This window comes from Suncus etruscus, chromosome 11, assembly GCF_024139225.1.
Source record: "Suncus etruscus isolate mSunEtr1 chromosome 11, mSunEtr1.pri.cur, whole genome shotgun sequence".
In the NCBI taxonomy this organism is placed as follows: Eukaryota; Metazoa; Chordata; class Mammalia; order Eulipotyphla; family Soricidae; genus Suncus; species Suncus etruscus.
Genome location: NC_064858.1, coordinates 26,400,995 through 26,419,487, shown reverse-complemented (window position 1 = coordinate 26,419,487; position 18,493 = coordinate 26,400,995). Strand labels below are relative to the sequence as shown.

The window sequence follows — 18,493 nt, the reverse complement described above, 5'->3', positions numbered from 1 at the left end:
TTGTTTAAGATCTGGCAGGAAGTCTTAAATCTGAAGCTCTAGGTAGCCATCATACAGCCCTGACCCAACCTTTTTCAAATTCCTGCTACTTAAGGGGTATGGGCACCTATTTTACTGAGCCTCTAAGAGATTTTTCTTCCAGAGCAGCCAAATACAAGCCTGCCTACAAGGCTGACAATGATCTTTGTCCAGTATACAGTAAACATTTGATTCTCTACTGGTCAAAATGGAGAAATGGTTGAATACTGTGCTTCTTAAAAGTAGAACAGTGACCTCCTGAGTATTGATGATGCCTAATGCATTATGGACAAGTGCAGAGGATTCTAGGAGCTTGGATGACCCTACTAAGCACATTACCATGAAGTGGTAAGTGTATATTTTAATTTTGACAAATGAATTAAAACCATTCTTCTGAATGTCCCATGGGCCTAGAACCCTGTGGATGTAGTTACAGGGTATTTCAGAGACCAAAGGAATTGGGAAGGCAAGTCCATCTAAGGTAGATTCATGATGTTGTTTTCTATGTATGTCCTTGGGCAAACAAAGGGAAAATGACTTGTCCTATGTGTGATTTATATCACATGATTATTCCTCCAACACAATGTAAGGGAATAGTGAGCCAACTATGTTCTTATCACACCCCAAAATTATTTTCAAATTACATTATCACAGTTGTGGTTTCTAACATTCTTGTTACTCGTTCATTCCTCTCTCTCTCTCTCTCTCTCTCTCTCTGAGCACAAATAGGTTAAAACAAGTAGGTTAAAACAGAATTTTTAAGTAAGATTGCTAAGCAAAAAAATGCATATATGAGACCGGAGAGATAGCACAGAGGTAGGGCATTTGCCTTGCAAACAGCCGACCCAGGACTAATGATGGTTCGAATCCCGGTATCCTATATGGTCCCCCCTGCCTGCCAGGAGTGATTTCTTGAGTGCATAGCCAGGAGTGCACACTCCTAAGCGCCACTGGGTGTGTCCCAAAGAAATTTTAAAAAAAGCTTATAGGCTGATCTGGAAAACATTGATTCAAATCATCCAGCTTTATATCATCCCGTTCAAGCAAGAACCATGTGATGATACAGCCAGGGGACATACAGCTCCCTGAAGAGCAGTTGACAATCCTGCACAGCTGGAAGAATCACTGTCCAAGGGGGGGAGGGAAAACCTTTCATGTCTCAAAGCTCACAAGGCAAAATTATGATCAGAAAACAGGAATATTCCAATATGTTGTTACATTGGTAATGCCACAAGAGGCCATGTGAAATCAATTTGATCATACAGCTATAGGAAGTTGTGGGTAGCATGAGTAAGAAGCTACTCTATAATTACAGTGATTCAATGTGGCATCTCAAGTTACTCAGTGATTCAGCAGGACCCCCCATAGGAATATAGAACCCTGATTTAGGACTGCTAACTCTCAAGAGCATTCTGAATTACATTTTGGAAAAGACAGTGCACCAAAGCAGACAAAGGAATAATAGCAACATTAATGACAGATAATATACAAGTTGTACGTAGGAGAAACTATAACATATAATTAAAACAAACATATTGAAATATACCATTAAAGGAATAATGCAAAATTATCCATCTGAGTTAGAGAGAATATAACTTTACATCACAGAGGAAGGATGCTTTGTTCACAGACAACACTTGCCATGCCCCTTTACCTGCATTCTGCTTAATGGGAACCTATAACTTCATTCTCACAGTGATATGAACGAAGCATGTCAATTAACAACCAGCACAGCTTACCAATAACAGAGTCAAAAGAATTCAGTATAAAATAATGAGTAGGCGAGGGCAAGGGAATATGCCCTTCTGAATCAGTTTGTGATTCAGATTTTCCAGAATTTCAATAAACTAATTGGTCACTTAAGAATATCAGCAACAAAAGAGGCCAAAGTGACAGTGGGTAAGGTTTTTGCCTTTCACACAGTCAACCCATTTAGATTGTTGGTATCACAAATTGTGCCCTAAACACCACTAAGAATATTCCTGAGGGCAGAGCCCGAAGTAATCCCAGAAGTAACCCAGGAATGGACCCAAAACAAAAACAAACAAACAAAAAGAATATCAGTCGTGAAACACATATATACCTTAATTTATAGGTCTATTCATTGATTGGTTCAGCAAAGACTATGCATACATATACAATGATGCAATAAACTCTAAAATGCATTGTTTTCCTTTCTCATTCCAGCATGGTACTTTGGTCTTGCAACAGCCACAAAGAAACACAAAGTTCAGAAACACAGCGCTCATGCCCATTCTAAAAGGGCAATGTTTGCTCCTGCTACAGCTGAGAGATGAGCTAGGTCACAGGGATGGTGAACAAGTTCGACACAAAGAGCCAAAATTTTAAACTGTGAGAGTTAGAGAGCCACACCACGCAGTGACCTGACAAAACAGACAAACACTCACACAAAAGTATATAACTTTAACAATAATATATTAAACACATATTACATTTTGCCATTTGAGTGAGGGTAAAAATCCTGTTTGTCACCCCCAAGCTAGGAGATAGATGAGTTTGTTTTCTCATTCATTTTTCTTTACATCTATATTCTAGCACAAATTTAGAAGCCAGTTGGCATGTCTGAAAACTTTACTCTACATAAAAGCCTATTGGGGATTTTTTTTATGTGGCACAGTTCAAGGAGCTGTTATGCTATTTCCTCATCATCTCCATTTTCAGAGTGTCTAGCTAACAGTGTCTGTACAGGAAGATAGAGCAGATTGGCCTGCTCAAACCCTGTTCCACAAGCTTTCTAGCTTCCTATTAAAGTATGATAGTTGAAGTTGGTCTATCCAGGGGAAGTCAGTAGTGAGAAGGGTGCATCAGTAAAGGGTAGTGTACATTCTATGACTGAAACCCAACTATATACAATTTTGTAATACAGTGCTTAAAAATATTTAAATTTTATAATGTAAATATTATTAAATTCTATTTAATAAATATTAAAGCAATCAGTAAAAATGCAGAAAATTGTTTTTGGGCTATTCTGAACATCCTTGCACCAATTATTCTAGATGCAAATGAAACCTACTCCATATGTGTACTTAGAGAAGAGACTGGGGAGGAGGAATGGCAGGATTTCATCATTCTGGCCCTGCTATGTCTGTTGGGTCTCAGTGGGGGCATCCTAATCCTTAAATCATTTTAGGCAGAACTCACTGCCACTTCCTAACTCCCACTTCTGTATTCTCATTTTCATAAGTGCTCAACTCCTAATAAAAGTACCTTTTTGTCCAAAATTCTCTAGAAGAAATTCTGTTCCCAGTCTTCAATCCAGTATTCTTCACTCTCAGCACTGAAGCAGCCAAGTCAGCAAAGTGACACAGACACCTGACATTTGCACAATGCTCTGTACTATACAGTATGTGACATACCAGGACATACTTGACCTCAGTTTCCAACTATGTGAGGTGGTAGGAACCCCAGTCTCTGAAGCTAGCAAGGCAGTTGGATGAAAAAGGATGAAGGAAAAATCCAATTCTACAAAACTAGTAGTCACTTTGTTTAACACAGGGAAGCCTCCCAAAAAAAGGCAGATGAAAAGAAAGAAAAAACACACAGGTTCTGGTTAAAAATTAAATTATTTACTGCCTAAAAATAAATTAATCATATATTTGAAGATCATTAAAATAAACTAAAACACTTAGGACAATGAGCATACACAAGCTTTATCAGAGACTTGTTTTTTCCTTGCCGGGAGTCTTCTAAAGTCTCATAGCTAGAAATACAGGTACATGGAAGTTTCTAGTCAGTCTCCATCATGGAATGTGACCTAAATTCTTTCTACACCATATTATGGCAAACCAGAAGGTATTAAACACTTGGAGAAGTCACTCCTCATTTCTCACTTTTTCCCTAATGGAAATTTCACCCTAAACCTTTTTTCTTCTTCAATTCAATCTCCCTAGAAACAAAAGAATTCTCCCTTTCTTTTTTTTGCCACATGTTAAAATAGATGTATTTTAGTAAAATATTTTACTTCAATGCTAAGGAAACCCAGAAGAAAAATCTTTGAGAAAGCAAGACTTAATTGAGATCACTTCAAAAATGCTGATTTCTTTCCCTCCATCTCCCCTCTGTCTCCACTGTGTAACACAAGGATAAGATTCAAGAGCTATCAGTAGAGCTTCTGACCATCTGGTCCCTATTCCCTGAGAGCAACACCAGTCCTAAGAAAATATTTCCCTTTAACGATTTTAATACCATTCCCCAGCTCTAAACACTGTGATTTCATAATTGCATGATGATTCCCTGCTTGCTTCCTCCAGTCTCATCAAAAGACTAGAAAAACTGTTACTTGATAATATCCTATTCCTTCTGCTGTGGCATCAGACTTATCTGGTTTCTTTACCAAAAGGCAGCCATCGATAAAAATTTACATTAGGATAGGAAGAAGCCAGATGGGTAGAATTAGATCTCCACAGTGGAGTAACCTCAATGATCTTTTCCTACAACATTAGGACCCATAAAATGTTAGATTGAAAAGCAACAAATGCATTACTAACCTGGGGGAAGAGAGAATAAGTTGAATTGTCAATGGTGAATGAGTATAAAAACTCTCCATCATACCACATGCTCTTCCCCATGGGGGAATTCGTTTTAGTCATAGCAAAGAGATGGGCAGGGTCACAGCAGTCCTCCATCTGTTTCCTAGGAGAGAAAATAGGGAGAGAAAAGAACAGCAGGTGAAGTGAGCAGCAGACTCATTCACTTGTCATTCCCACAGAGACATGCAGCCTTACCTCAGCACCTGCTCACAAAAGCCTCTGGGTCTCCAGGGTGATCAGACTACTATTAATTCACTCTTTCAGCCAAAAGAATGTATGCCTAGAATATTTGATTTATTTTATTATTTGATTTGATTTAAAAAAAACCTTTAAAAAATGCAGCAGCCTTCAAATGCAATTGAAATTTGTCCAATGGCAAGAATAATCATTGTGATTGCAATTTTTTTTGTCAATATATATATACATCCAGGTCCAGAAAATATTTAGATGGCTCATTCTGAAGACCACTGAGCCTTTTTAGCTGTGGCAGAAATGCATCTTCGTGGTGTTTTTAAAATAGGGGTTTAATTCAGTCATAAGTCACTTTTGGGTAGAGGAAATACAGAGAGAAGCTCCAAAGATGGCACAAGACAGGCTACAGTATAATAGTCAGTGTGCATGTCAAGCACCATTGGTCCATCTAGTCTCATTGGGTGCAATTCTGGAGGCCTTTGAACACCACCAGGCAGGCCTTGGTAATCCTTGACAGTGAATAATCCAGAACTCAACTTGTGTCTCTTGGGTCCTAGCAATAAACTGCAGGCTCAGTGAGACAAATTTCACAGAAATTGGTGCCCTTTCCTTCAAGGTTTCACGAAATAGGTGCACTCTACACTCCTCCCGAACCAGGAATAACATTGAATGATAACTCCTGGGAAACCCTTTTAACTAGAGGCAGAGAAATATGTCTGCTAATTGATACTTGTCCTGGGTCTCAAGACCAGCAGCATGTGTCTGTCTTTGAGTACCGAAGCCCCAGCAGCCCCTGGTTGTCCCACCCTGCAGGCTGGTAAATCATGGTACTTACATGGAACAGAGCTACCTAAAACTGATGAACCAGGCAAGATGAAAATATTAACTGCTCTGAGAAACTACTTCATAGACACATTTAATCTTATAACAGTTTTTGAACGAAATAGAAAGTATAAACTCATTCAGAAATCCAACACCTAGTTCCTGTTTGACTTTTACCATCAAATAACCAAACAACTAAGATCTGTTTTAGAATTTCATCTAGAAAGACCAAAGCCTTGATTGTTTCCAAGACCTCAATTTATTTATCTTGAAAAGCATCTGTTTTTTAAGAAATAAATAAGTTTCGGTCCTGGCAAATAAGATTCAATGCCTCATTAAGAAGATTATCCACTACGATCAAGTAGGTTTCATTCCAGGAATGCAAGGATGGTTTAACATCCATAAATCTGTCAACATAATACACAACATCAACAACAAGAAAAATAAAAATCACATGATCATATCAATAGATGCAGAGAAAGCATTTGATAAGGTCCAACACCCATTCTTGATCAAAACTCTCAGCAAGATGGGAATGGAAGGAACTTTTCTCAATATAGTGAAGGCCATCTACCACAAGCCAGTGGCAAATATTATCCTCAATGGAGAAAAACTAAAAGCCTTCCCTCTAAATTCTGGCACAAGACAAGGCTGTCCTCTCTCACCACTCCTATTCAACATAGCACTGGAAGTACTCGAGATAGCAATTAGGAAAAAAAGGATATCAAGGGAATCCAGATAGGAAAGGAAGAAGTCAAGCTCTCACTGTTTGCAGATGACATGATACTTTACTTAGAAAACCCTAAAGTCTCTACAAAAAAGTTTCTAGAAACCAAAGACTGATATATCAAGGTGGCAGGCTACAAAATTAACACACAAAAATCAATGGCCTTTCTATACACCAATAGTAATAAGGAAGAAATGGACATTAAGAAAACAACCCCATTCACAATAGTGCCACACAAACTCAATTATCTTGGAATCAACTTGACTAAAAATGTGAAGTACCTATACAAAGAAAACTATAAAACTCTGCTCCAAGAAATAAGAGAGGACACACAGAAATGGAAACACATACCCTGCTTATGGATTGGCAGGATGAACATCATCAAAATGGCAATACTCCTCAAGTCATTATACAGACAATGCGATCCCTCTAAAGATACCCATGGCATTCTTCAAAGAAGTGGATCAGGCACTTTTGAAATTCGTTTGGAACAATAAACACCCTAGAATAGCTAAAGCAATCATTGGGAAAAAGAAAATGGCAGGACTTACTTTCCCCAACTTTAAACTTTACTACAAAGCAATAGTTATCAAAACAGCATGGTATTGGAATAAGGACAGGCCCTCAAATCAGTGGAATAGGCTTGAATACTCAGAAAATGTTCCCCAGACATACAATCACCTAATTTTTGATAAAGGAGCAAGAAATCCTAAATGGAGCAAAGAGAGCCTCTTCAACAAGTGGTGTTGGCACAACTGGATAGCCACTTGCAAAAAACTGAACTTAGACCCCCAGCTAACATCATGTACAAAGGTAAAATCCAAATGGATTAAAGACCTCAATATCAGACCCGAAACCATAAGATATATAGAACAGCACATAGGCAAAACACTCCAAGACATTGAGACTACAGGCATATTCAAGGAGGAAACTGCACTCTCCAAGCAAGTGAAAGCAGAGATTAACAGATGGGAATATATTAAGCTGAGAAGCTTCTGCAACTCAAAGGAAATAGCGCCCAGGATGCAAGAGCCATCCACTGAGTGGGAGAAACTATTCACCCAATACCCATCAGATAAGGGGCTAATCTCCAAAATATACAAGGCACTGACAGAAATTTACAAGAAAAAAACATCTAATCCCATCAAAAATTGGGGAGAAGAAATGGACAGACACTTTGACAAAGAAGAAATACAAATGGCCAAAAGACATATGAAAAAATGCTCCACATCACTAATCATCAGGGAGATGCAAATCAAAACGATGAGATACCACCTCACACCACAGAGAATGGCACACATCACAAAGAATATGAATAAACAGTGTTGGCAGGGATGTGGAGAGAAAGGAACTCTTATCCACTGCTGGTGGGAATGCCGTCTAGTTCAACCTTTATGGAAAGCGATATGGAGATTCCTCCAAAAACTGGAAATCGAGCTCCCATACGATCCAGCTATACCACTCCTAGGAATATACCCTAGGAACACAAAAATACAGTACAAAAACCCCTTCCTTACACCTATATTCATTGCAGCACTATTTACCGTAGCAAGACTCTGGAAACAACCAAGATGCCCTTCAACAGACGAATGGCTAAAGAAAGTGTGGTACATATACACAATGGAATATTATGCAGCTGTCAGGAGAGATGAAGTCATGAAATTTTCCTATACATGGATGTACACGGAATCTATTATGCTGAGTGAAATAAGTCAGAGAGGAAGAGAAAAACGCAGAATGGTCTCACTCATCTATGGGTTTTAAGAAAAATAAAAGACATTCTTGCAATAATAATTTTCAGACACAAAAGAGAAAAGAGCTGGAAGTTCCAGCTCACCACAGAAAGCTCACCACAAAGAGTGATGAGTTTAGTTAGAGAAATAACTACATTTTGAACTTTCCTAATAATGAGAATGTATGAGGGAAATGGAGAGCCTGTTTAGAGTACAGGCGGGGATCGGGTGGGGAGGAGGGAGACTTGGGACATTGGTGATGTGGATTTTGCACTGGTGATGGGTGGTGTTCTTTACATGACTGAAACCCAAACACAATCATGTATGTAATCAAGGTGTTTAAATAAAATATATAAAAAAAGAAGTTTCTGGCACTGCCTATCTTCTTCCTTCTACCTGATTTCTACTCATGGAAACAAAGGAAGATTTAAACATTGCTCTAAGGCAGAGTTATAGATGGCCCCTGCCTTTACTGCACTCTGGACTGCAGAAAGCCTTTCCCTTCATGTGGAATCTCATGAGACAGTGATCAGCTCTCAAATAATCAAGCAGCAATTTAAGTTGACTACCTTGCAGTCTGTGCCTCTCAAAAACAAGACTATTACTGCTCTACATGTAAATTTGTGACTTTTTCTCCGATTAAAAACCTTACAAGTACTGGAAGGATAATACTATGGTAAGGTATTTGCTTTTCCTAAAGCCAACCCAGGTTTGAACCCCAGATGTATAAATGCTTCCCCCAAGCACAACCAAGAGTGATGCTTGAGCACAGATCCAGGAATTATCCATGAGCAAGCCAGGTATGAATCAAAAAGATAAACAAACTTGTCAGTAACCAGCTCAACTCCTTGCTGTTCCATTACAAATATTTGAACACAGTACCCAATCTCACATCTAGAAGAAAGATTAAAGCAATATATAGATATGACCACTTCTGACAGCTCAAACACAGTCTCTCAGACAAGTTCAGCTACCCCTGGCACAGATGTTGGTGGTGGAAAGAGAACAGTTACATGGAGAACCTGAGTTCAAAACCTGCCTCGACAATTAGCAACATCAACCTAGGGAGTAGACGATGGAAATAATAGACAGGGTTCACATCAAGAGACACCAATGCGTAGTGAGCATCTTGACTACATAGTCTCTCCCAGTGTAGAAACAAGGAGTGCAGTCTTAGTCAGCCGTCACAGTCCCCAAGGTGCTCTCATAGGCCTGGCCTTCATGGTTTCAACATTAATGAACAAGAAAGTGGCTCACAAAGAAAGTCTTCATCTATATCATCATTATTTCTCATCACAGCACCTTTTCCCTCTTCTCCATATGTTTTCATACCATCATGCCCTCTAACCCCTAACCACCATCAACTGTGCAACCTTTAGGCAGCACCACAACTAAAATCTGCAAGTTCTGTAACCAAGTGTGTGAGATCCATTCTACCCCTCAGCCACCCCAGTCATCACAAGAACAGGAATAAAGAAAAGGAAAAGAGAACAGAAAAGAGAAGTATGAGCAGAGACAGGACCCCCAGCATCCCATATGGTCTACCAAGCCAAAAGCGATTTCTGAGTGCATAGTCAAGAGTAACCCTGAGCGTCACCAGGTGTGGCCCTAAAACAAAACAAAACAAAACAAAACAACAACAAAACAAACAAACAAAACAAAAAACGGTTGAGTTTAATGATGAGTTTCACCTCCACCCAACTATGGCATTCCTGAAGGGAAAATCTATACCAGCTTTTAGAATTCATAGCAAATTTGGTTCCGAACACATTTTACATGCTTTCCACTGGTGCTTTCCATTGTTTTTGCATCAAACAATAAAATCACAAATTCGAAAAGCAGAAGTAAGTCTATTTTTATGTTTGGTTCAATTGTGCAGATTACTGTTTCAGTTAGGGTTGAGTTGAACATTGGAGTTAAAATTCAGATGCTTTTGCATATTTGAATTAAAGATCTATCAGTACTTGTCAAGAGATACTGGAGCTACATCATGATAGAAAATACTTAGAAGATCTGGGGAACCCTTGCAAAAACTCACAACTTTTAGGTTCTCATCAGATCTTTTATTTTCACTATTCAAAATTCACATTAAAGAAGTCAAATTTTTCATTTAAGATTTATGGAGATCAGACACTAAAACTTGTGCTCAATACTTTCAGTTGGAGCAAATCCAGGAATTAGAAGATTTGCCAAGTGATAAGCCCTGTGTTCCTTATCTTATGTACTAAGCATTTTTCTGAATCAAGTAAGGAGTTCTTTAGGATTGCAGGCTCCTAGCACACATCTCACAGAAGCAGTATGATGTTGCTCATAAATTCTGGTTCAAATTTTCTCATTTTGACTCAAATATTTAATAAGGTTTCTGATTTAATATTTTATTCAAAATGTTTTCTATTCCAGTGTTATCTGATTTTAGTCAATTACTGATTTTAACATTTGGCTGAAGACAAAAGCATGTATCTAATGCATTTTTTCCAGGCGGCAAAATTAATAGTCCTGGATGTGAGCAATACTGAACTGAACTACTAAATTCCTTTTAGACTATTGTATATTAGCTTCTGCATTAACACTGGGGTCAAGATTTCTATTCATTTTGTTTTCCTGTAAAATCCTCTTTAAAAATGTTGAGGAAAACTGTGTTCATTATATTACTACTTCAAACAGTGTTTTCTACAGATATAACATGTTTTTTTCCAAGATTCATCTTTGAATAATTTGTCAGAACCACAAAAAGCAAAAAACAGCTTTTCTGTACTACTTAAGACAGCAAGTAATCTTTTTATTTATGAGCATTTTGCTTTTCTCTTTTGAAATAAATGCATAATAAATGGAAAGTGCTCAAAAGAAAGGTAGATTAGTGTCATATGTGATCTGCATTCTTTAAAAACAGACAGTGCAAAATCAAAGACCAAACTCTGGGAACACAAATATTTCAAGATGCTTTGGCTCTCCCTAATACAGAAGGTTTTTTGTAACACACTTAGCAAATACACATGATAACTTGAATTAAAGAACATATATTTCTCTTAGAAGGATTTTGGTGGGTGCTTAGCTTCAATCTTACTACTTATGCTAATTGGTCTTACAAGCTAGAAAGTTTCTATTATTATCCTTTGAGAACCTTGCAATTGTATTTTTGGTAATTGGAAGTGATTTTACAACAAATATTTACTAATTACAAAAAAAATTACTAATCACATGATATGTGCCCAGTACTGTTCTCAGCACTAGGAACAGAGGGGCTGGGGCAATGGAAAACCAGTTCTCTAAAATTATAGTGGAGTAGAAAGGCTGACTAGAAAAAAATAGGTGGATAAAAGTGGAGGAGGATGAAATTTTTAAGTTGAGGCTAGTTAGATAAGTTCTCACTGGGTTAGTAACTTTTGGGTAAAGAGCAGAACTAAGAAAGTAAATCCCATGATACCTGAGAGAAGAGCAAACAGGAAACATGAAGGCCCAAGGTAAGAGCATGTCGGTATGTTCAAAGAAAAAAGAACAGTGAAGTTTGAAAAAACCAAGCATGTGTAGATATATCAGAGGTGAGAGAGTATCGGGAAGGCTTTTTTTTCTTTTTTTTTTTTTGTTTTGGTTTTTGGGCCACACCCCATAGTGCTCAGGAGTTACTCCTGGCTGTCTGCTCAGAAATAGCTCCTGGCAGGCACGAGGGACCATATGGGATACCGGGATTTGAACCAAGCACCTTAGGTCATGGATCGGCTGTTTGCAAGGCAAACACTGCTGTGCTATCTCTCCAGCCCCAGGGAAGGCTTTTTTTCTAAGTGAAAAAAGTACAACCTATCCTTATTACCAACTATGCCTGTGGAATCACCCATAGACTCTTAAAAACAAGTCCAACTACAAAATTTGTTCAAAGGCATCTTCCTTCTCAAAGAGGACATACAGATGGCCAAGAGGCATATTTAAAAGCATTTATAATTACTAATTATAGGAGAAATATAATCTAATAACAATGAAATATTATCTCATATCCATGAGACTGTCACAAAGACCCCACCATCCCCAACCAACCCCTCTTTCACTGCTGAGATATTGACTAATTTGGCTTCTGTAGAAAACAGTATAGAGATTTCTCAAGAAATTATAACTATAATCATTTTATTTATATTTCCTAACCCAAGAATATAAAATATTAATTTAAAATGCTATATGCACACCTATATCCATTGCATATCCCTTTATACAAGTCAAGATCTGGAAACAACCAAAATGTCTAACAGTTGCTTGGAAAAAAATTATCATACACACATATAAACACACAATGGAATACTATTCAGCTATAAAAAATTAAAATATTGCCTTTTGCAAGAAAAGGATGGAGCTAGTAAATATTTATTTTATATTAAGTGAAATAAATTAGAGGAAAAGGGACAAATGAAGCTCTAACTTATATGTAGCATATAAATAATCACCACTAAAGAATGGACAATGTTTAATGAAAGCGATTTTTTTCACTGTGATAAGAGAACGGAGATGAGCAAATATGTGAACTGGGCTAGAGTGATGGGGTCTGGAAAAGAAATGAAAAAAGAACCACTTTGGTGGTAGCAGCAAATTATACTCCAAGAGCATTAACATTAGCAGTTATAACCATGCTGTCTCAGTAACAATACAATTATTTATTTAAAGAAAAAAGATCATTTACTTTGGGGCCTGAATAAGAGGGAAAAGGTAGCACCACTTCTTGAAGAGATATCTGAATAGCCATTTGTGAGAACATACTGTTCTGAAAATGAGGTCTAGTCAGCTTACACATGCACCCTCACAACCCCAGTGGATTATAAACTTGTGCTCAAGTGGCAAATCTGCTTTAACATTTGGACAATTTCTCCACTAAGTTTATACAGCAAGAAGGGAGGCAGCAAGAGATTCTTTATGCAGTCATGATCCATGATGTTCCTGAACAGCTCTAAAAAAAGACACTAAAGCACTGAACCTAAGCACTCTATTCTGATGAACTCTAGTCTGATGAACCCTGGGTCTGAGATTATGTTGTAGAAGATAAGTTAATAGAAGGCAATGCAAATAAAAAGTGGGGGAGAAATATAGATTTTGCACCTATGATGATTTTTCCATGGTAGGGAACTGAACCAAGAAAAAAGATGACCAGGGAAGCAGCAAATTGTAGAGCAGAAAGCCCAGAAGTCAAGAGTCTTTTATCAAACTCTATTGCCTACTACAGTGCTTGTTCTGAAAAATTTCCAGTCCATAATAATCTTTCTCATGATTTATGCATATACTTTTGATATTTTTGTAATTCCTAGTATTTGAAAAATTCAAAATTATTTTCTGGAAAAAAAAAACTTGGTTTTATGTTATGACCCATTTCCACAAGATGAAATTCTGTGTTACAACATCAAGATTCTCAATTTTCTCAACAGAATATTAACTGTACCACCTGCCTCTCGAAAGCATATGTCTTTCTCTTTTCTTAGCTCAAATATCAGTATTTTAGGTTGACAACAACCTATAATTTGATTTTCGCCAAATGTGAGTAAAGCAACAGGAATCTAGAAGCTAGATTCTTTACTGCCCATAAGTCAGCATTTATACAACTTGAGGTAACTATTTCCAAAATCCCACCTAAAAATTTTTCAATCTTCCCAATGGAAAAAAAAAAGCCTGATTTCTTCACCAATCTCAAAAAAAAAAATAATAGCAACAGATACTCCATAGGTAGCCCAGCCTGGGTTGATACCTCTGTGCATTCTCAGATAGGGTGGGGATAAAGAATGTCCTTTCAGCATGAACTATAGTAGCCCAATGCCATACCCTCCTATACCCTCTGACAGAAACAGCCTAGCTCAGCAACTGAAATCAAATAATATGAGCAACTAAACCCTCAGGTAAAATCAAACTACAGCTCTCTCTCTCTCTCTCTCTCTCTCTCTCTCTCTCTCTCTCTCTCTCTCTCTCTCTCTCTCTCTCTCTCTCTCTCTCTCTCTCTCACACACACACACACACACACACACACACACACAAATGTAAAACCCAGCAGCTCTGCCCATTGCTGCCATTTCCTGGAAGAAAACAGCCTGGCTTCTCCACCAAGCTCTAAAAGAAAACAATGACCACTGATACTTCCCAGGTAGTCTGGGCAAGACTGATACCTCTGTGGCATTCTCAGAGAGGGCAGGATGGGAGTGAGAGAGGATGTGTCAGATTTTCTTTTCCACATGAAATATAACAGTTCAGTACCACAACCTACATCTTCCATCAAAATCAGCTCAGCTCCATGACTTAACCTTATCAGACTTCCAAGTCACTACATGTATTTCAGATATATAAATCCTGGACTGCACAGCTACATCGCCTTAATATTTTATAATAGTGTCAGTCCAGTAGTATCACATGAAATGTGATGGAAAAATTACATATAAATCTACCAAGCTCAGTGAGTCTAAATAACACAGAAGGCTCAATAGCACCAATCACAGCCCAGTAAATTCTTTTTTTTTCATTTTTTAAATTTATTTTTGATCGAAGTGGATTACATATCTTTCATGGTAATATTTTAGGTACATATTAACATTGAAGCATTGGAATTCCCACCACCGAAGTTGACCTCCCTCCCCCCCATTCCCAGCATGCCTCCAATACCCCCCTCCCATACCCCCCTGGCTGCTTGTATAAGTGATCCCCTTCGTATCTAGCTTGCTGTAGATTGGGTATCAATTCTATTGTTGTTGGCTTTGGATTTGGCCCAGTAAATTCTTAAACACTGACTTTAGTAACACCATGAAGATATATAGCAATCGTTTCAAATTGAACCTTGTTAATCTAAATATTTTGTTGTTGTTGTTGTTGTTGTTTTAGGGGCATATCAGGTGGTGCTCAGGGGTTACTCCTGGCTATGAACTCAGGTCTCCATGGACTGTATGAGCTGCCAGATATCAAACTTGGGTTGGCCATGTGCAAGGAATACAACTTACCCGCTCTCCATGCAATATTTATGGCTCCTGCTGATCTAAATTTTGATCATTTCACTTGCCTTTGTGTTGCAACAAACAATATGAAGTGAATTTATTTGTTAGTACTTTCATGTAGGCAGGCTATGATGGTAGGTGAGAAATTAGAGAACTTGGTGGAGGGAAAATCATACTAGCAGTGGGATTGGTGTCTGAATACTTGATGCCTGAGATGACTGTTTTATGAACAACTTGGTAAATCACATTTTATAAGAAATATTAGAGGAAAAAAAGCTCATCCTATAAACTTTCATAGATGCAAACCAACATATTTATTCTCCAGGAATGTGCCAACTAAGCTTACCACTAATTTATGAAAGCAATCAGGAAATCATTTTCATTGTATCCATCCTTTATCTTGTTTCTATGCTGGCTGTGCTTGACCCTAATTTTTAGTTATTTTGTAAGAATAAGAACCCCATCTTGAAAGTATGGAGGTACAGAAATAGTTACAGTCATGGTCAAGAGGTATGGCAATGATTACAAAGGGTAGGCTTTGAAATAGAAATAATGTGTGTTTAAAAAGCAAAAGCATTGAGAAATTAAAGGGTATTACTAACAAAGATGGACTGAATTTCCTCAGGATAAGTGAAAAAGTATTGACAAGAGAAGGAAAATGATAGATAACATGGAATTTTTTTAGTTTGTTAATAATGGATAAGCAAAGGCTAAAAGCTAGAGGTCAGATAAACTTACTAGTATATGGCCAGTGTTCAGAAATCAGCAAGACTGTCCAAAACTGAGAGAAGTATAAATATGTTTGAGCTTTCTGCTAAAGAAAAAAACCATAGATGTAAGATGTCTGTAAACCTAATGAAAGTTCAGGCTGATTAAAGAGAATTAGGAAAAACGTAAATGGTACAAGTATGGCTGGTAAAAAACATGCAGGCTATAATGAACTCTTCCTACTAGACAATAAAAAGAACAAATGTAGATCTTAAAAATATGATGAGGAATAAATTGCTAAGGAATCTCTCACAACATCTGAGGAGATTATTAAGAAAAGTTGCATAAAAATTATCAGTGGGTGCAGACAAAACCAAACTATTTTGGGGAAATGTACCTGACTATCTACCAAAAAGCAGAAAAATATTTCAAGGATAGAGACTCTTCAATGGAAATGAATTGTGATCACAAAGTTAAATTTCTCTTGGTCATTTTGAACTGAAATACAACTTTGGGGCTAGAGTAGAGCACATGTTTCACAACATACAAGGTCTTAGATTTGATCCCTGATATGATGGAAAAAAAAAGCAATCTTTGAAACTATAAAACCTGTAAAACTTGGGGTGTCCTGTTTTAATCATTTGTAGAAATACCTTGACTAGATCACATTACAATATTATAATTTTATTGTGGATCAATATAAGAGACAACCACACCAAGAATAGCATTCAGTTTTCCATAAACATGCAGACCTTTCTTAATCTATATTGGCTACAGAATTATGTAAAAACTTTGAAAGCAGAATTATAGTGTAAACCTTTAAATATGATAATAGCTGCATTGTACAGTACTGTGTTTCCTTTCTCAAAAATTTTTCTTAATTTATGTTTTGAGTTAGTTACTGCTTAACTTAATTTTCTCCATTAACCATGTACATTTCCATTTTCTCTTCTTATTCTTCAAAGAACTATAAAATTTTCTAATGTTGTCAAACATGTTTCTTGGAAGCTTCTCTTCTTCTCTAATCTGCTTGCTCTATAACTTCCATAAAACCTCTCCTCTTGACTCCAGTATTTCTCTCACTCTTGAATTGCATTCCCAGATTCCTTTATCCACTTTTTCTCTTTGGCAATCCTCCTTTTGGTATAATACATACTGTATTTCCTTCTCAAGGAAGGATACAAAGAATGAACAACTTCTGAGCCTTTATTGAAAATGCTTCTTAGTTTGGGGTACAAAATTTTAGTTTAGAAATTACTTTTATCATACATTGAAAGACACCTATGCATTCATTGTATTCTGTTAATGTTCCTATTAAAATCTGGTATAATTCTTATACCTATCAATTGTTAGTTGTCATTTTACTTTAGTGAACGCTTCTGAAAGTTCATTAAAATAAAAAACCTTAGATGAGTCCTCTCACACTTGTGTATTGACATATATGCAGAGAAAAGATCTTCTCAATACAGACATCTAATATTTTTCATAACTTTCTATTCTCTATTTTCTCTCTCTCTTTTTTTTTTTTTTTGGTGATGATATCAGGTATAGAAGGCATGTATCCAGGGTCTTATACATTCAAGCCATGTTCTCTACCACTGAGCTTTCTGATCCCTCCTTATGCAATTCCTAATATTTAAATCTTTAATATTTTCTTTTTCAACTCCTTAGTTTTTCATTTCAGGGAATGATTTTCTAAACATTATTTCATGAATCCATCTACTGCTATTTTATTTTAATATCAAAAATTTAATTACTTTCTTTAAGCACTGTGATTACAAAACTGTTCTTTGTTAGGTTCCAAAAGTTGGTCCCAAAGAGAAGTGAGTGTAGTTAGAGTAGAAAAGGACCTACTGGGACAATGATAGTTGGAACTTATCAGTTTGGACAAGAATTCGGCACTGAGAGTAGAGAAACTAACAGGCAAGGCACCCCTCCATTATCAATATCAAATTTTTACCATCAAATAGCTCTTTATCAGAGCAGCTAAGATAGTAGGGAGTTTGCCTTGCACTTGGATACTCTAAGTTCAATCCTTTGCAACCCATATGGTTACCAGGTACCACCAAGAGTAATTTCTGAGTGCAGAACCCAGAGTAACCCCTAAGGATCACCAAGTGTGACCCTTCACCTCAAAAAAAGGTCTTTAACAGTTCTTTTTATAGTTTCCTAATTAAGCTTGCAAGTATAATATATTTTCTTTGCAAGAAACACAACTCCAGTTTGTTTCATATAATTCTGTTTTCTCTATTGTCTCTTCCTGTGGGGTTGCTCCAACTATTTTATTTTGGACTCTTTGGTGTAAGTGGTGCTCTAGAAATATTTACAGATTTGTAGATGTCTATTCACATTTAAGAGTGAGGTATTCAGCAGCTGCAATAAAGCTTCTTATGTTTGGAGAGTGATTAATTATCAAGTGCTGGGCCACAGTAGAGGATAAGTCTGGAGAAATTCAGCTAGTTATTAGCAGGACACCCAAATGTCAGTGCAGCAGCCCCTCCTCTTGCACTATAGTCAACCTCCCACAAAGGAGTCCAATTTCTTGATAAGATAGAAGCCTAGGCAACAACATTCTTGGAGATGAGGATAAAGGAAGGCTGGGATCTCGCTCTTTGGTACATAACTTTATTTAAAATTCCTGTAGTTTCAGCTGATGCTCCAAATTCAGAATCTCTCTTTCTCTGATTGACAGGCATAAAGCAATTTTTATGAAAGTTCTATAAAATGTTCCCAACTAATCCTCCTGATATTAGTGTCATCTGAACTCAGTTCTGTTAAGGAGTCTTTACAGGAATTCTG

The 18,493-nt window shown here is 37.2% G+C and overlaps 1 protein-coding gene across 1 annotated transcript in view; it reads right to left on the bottom strand.

The window, feature by feature from the left end:
- ST8SIA1 (ST8 alpha-N-acetyl-neuraminide alpha-2,8-sialyltransferase 1) overlaps positions 1 to 18,493 on the bottom strand; it is a 147,016-nt gene that overhangs the window by 86,394 nt on the left and 42,129 nt on the right. The window contains exon 2 of the mRNA XM_049783839.1: positions 4,527 to 4,671. Within this exon, the coding sequence (XP_049639796.1) occupies positions 4,527 to 4,671 (145 nt within the window). The remainder of the gene's footprint in view (positions 1 to 4,526; positions 4,672 to 18,493) is intronic.